This window comes from Malus sylvestris, chromosome 10, assembly GCF_916048215.2.
Source record: "Malus sylvestris chromosome 10, drMalSylv7.2, whole genome shotgun sequence".
Taxonomy (NCBI): Eukaryota; Viridiplantae; Streptophyta; class Magnoliopsida; order Rosales; family Rosaceae; genus Malus; species Malus sylvestris.
The window spans coordinates 40,037,882-40,039,744 of record NC_062269.1 but is presented as its reverse complement, the minus strand read 5'-3'; the positions used below and the strand labels follow the sequence as shown (position 1 = coordinate 40,039,744).

The following is a 1,863-nucleotide window of genomic DNA, read 5'->3' as shown; positions in this document are numbered from 1 at the left end:
GGAGTGGGTTTTTTTGGGGAAGGAGGGGAGCTGGCCTAAAAAATAGACTTTGGGCTAGCACATTTGTTAGGGGTGAAAGTGCTCTAAGAGTGAAAAGCCTACAAAATTCAACACATTTGAAGATAGGTGTGAATACTTTTTCGTTTTGAGGGAATTATAAAAGAGTTAGACAACAATGTATTGTATCCTTGTCAATTGCATTATTTTGGGAGAAAAGTGATTCATGAAATTAGCATAACTTCTCATCTTGGACATAGAAATTTGAAATTGATAGAAGAAAAATATAATAACTAAGCAAGTGGTTGAAGAAAAATATATATTATTTTGGTTTATTGGTGTAGTTTTCCATTACACCTTGAAATTGACATAACTTCTCTCCGCGACATTAGTCAGACCCAGGCGTTGTCTTCTCTCTCTCTCTCTCTCTCCCTATTGCTCGTGATTAATGGTTCCATGGGCTTTCCCTTCTCCACCGTAGGTGACATGGAGGAATCCATCTTCGTCCTTGTTTTGCTCATCCACTTCAGACATCAAGGCACCTATCAAAACATTGGAAGAATTATTTCGACAGCCACAACATTAACTTTGGGAACAAGATGACATATTTAAGCCTAAAACTAAAATAAGGTTGAGTTTGAACTCACCAATGGGAGGCTCAATGTTCTTGAAGGAAACAAAAGTAGGCTTGTCTATGGTGTCTATGTTGAGCCACCCGATCCATGTCCGAATGAAATAAATATATTCACCAAGAGGCAGCTCACCGTGGACAAGCATTCTGCAGGCAGAAGTTAAATTAACAGAACAGGCAATAAGAACCCACCTTCGTATAAGACAAGGAACTAGGAACACAAATGTCTTCTTTCTTTGCAGATGAATTTCCGAACATATACCGAAAACATAAACGACTAATCCACGGTAACAACAAAAATAAGATAACTAAAGCAAAAGGGAATTGGAAATTAACTTGTCATACTCAACGTAAGGAATGTCACTCCTTCCATCCTTCACAATCACCTGTATGGGAGCTCAAATTATAATATGTATCCAATTGAATGAACGCATGGAGAGGAAGTAAAACATAAATTTGACAGGGTGAAATTCTTACTGGTACAAAGCCTCGACGCTTCTCCCTTAACTCCCAAGCTTTTGCACAAGTATGGAGTTTGTGTTTGAATATCTTAATATATAACCTGAACACATATCAAAAGCGTAAATGGAAAAACAACATCCCAATCTATTGAAGCAGTACAAATTAATCAAGACAACTCAAGACAACAAGGGAATTGGCAACTAACTCAATATTCCTCATGGCATCCTCCTTGCCAGGAATGTCAGGCCTCGCGGCAATCCAAGCTGCATTCTCCTTCATGATAGTCTCCTGCAACTTATCATACATACCACCCTTCTCCGCAAATCACATGTATGGAAGCTCAAAGTAGTACTGCGTTCAAAAAATGCAAACGTGCATAGGATATTGACCGAGTAAAATTCGTACCCATCCTTTCACTTTAACACACCAATGGGCCTTGAAATCGCAAAGTTTCCTTTATTCCAAAAAAAATGGAAAGAAAACAATCATCAAGATTCAAAATTCACACCAAACAGAAGCAGAAAATCATAATTTATGTCTTCTTCTTTTTCTTTCAATAAAGCAACTTCCAATTCAAAAAGGAACAAATATCATAACTCTGGTGGAAATATTAAACATCCAAAAATTAACATCAAAATATTTAAAACAAACAAAATAGGCATATGAGTATTGCAAAAACTATAAAATTAACTAGTTAAAAACAGATGAACAGACCCCGAGCATATTCAGCATCGACAGAGCTTTTTGCCATATCGAGTATGATTGCTGTTCCC

The 1,863-nt window shown here is 37.1% G+C and overlaps 1 protein-coding gene across 1 annotated transcript; it reads right to left on the bottom strand.

Annotated features, from left to right (window-relative positions):
* Positions 1-251: 251 nt before the first annotated feature.
* On the bottom strand, positions 252-1,863 carry LOC126586864 (autophagy-related protein 8g-like). The gene is made up of 6 exons (XM_050251832.1): positions 1,805-1,863; positions 1,296-1,544; positions 1,106-1,190; positions 965-1,014; positions 645-775; positions 252-539 (listed from the first exon to the last, which is right to left on the bottom strand). The coding sequence occupies exons 2-6, from the start codon at positions 1,394-1,396 to the stop codon at positions 430-432; spliced, it is 477 nt and encodes a 158-aa protein (XP_050107789.1). The 5' UTR covers positions 1,397-1,544; positions 1,805-1,863; the 3' UTR covers positions 252-429.

Excerpts from the sequence above, each read along its gene's own strand:
- LOC126586864 (XM_050251832.1), bottom strand. The coding sequence starts at position 1,396 with ATGTATGATAAGTTGCAGGAGACTATCATGAAGGAGAATGCAGCTTGG. Across the intron at positions 1,015-1,105 it reads AGCGTCGAGGCTTTGTACCA|GTGATTGTGAAGGATGGAAG; the intron begins GTAAGAATTTCA and ends GCTCCCATACAG. Across the intron at positions 776-964 it reads CCTTACGTTGAGTATGACAA|AATGCTTGTCCACGGTGAGC; the intron begins GTTAATTTCCAA and ends TTCTGCCTGCAG.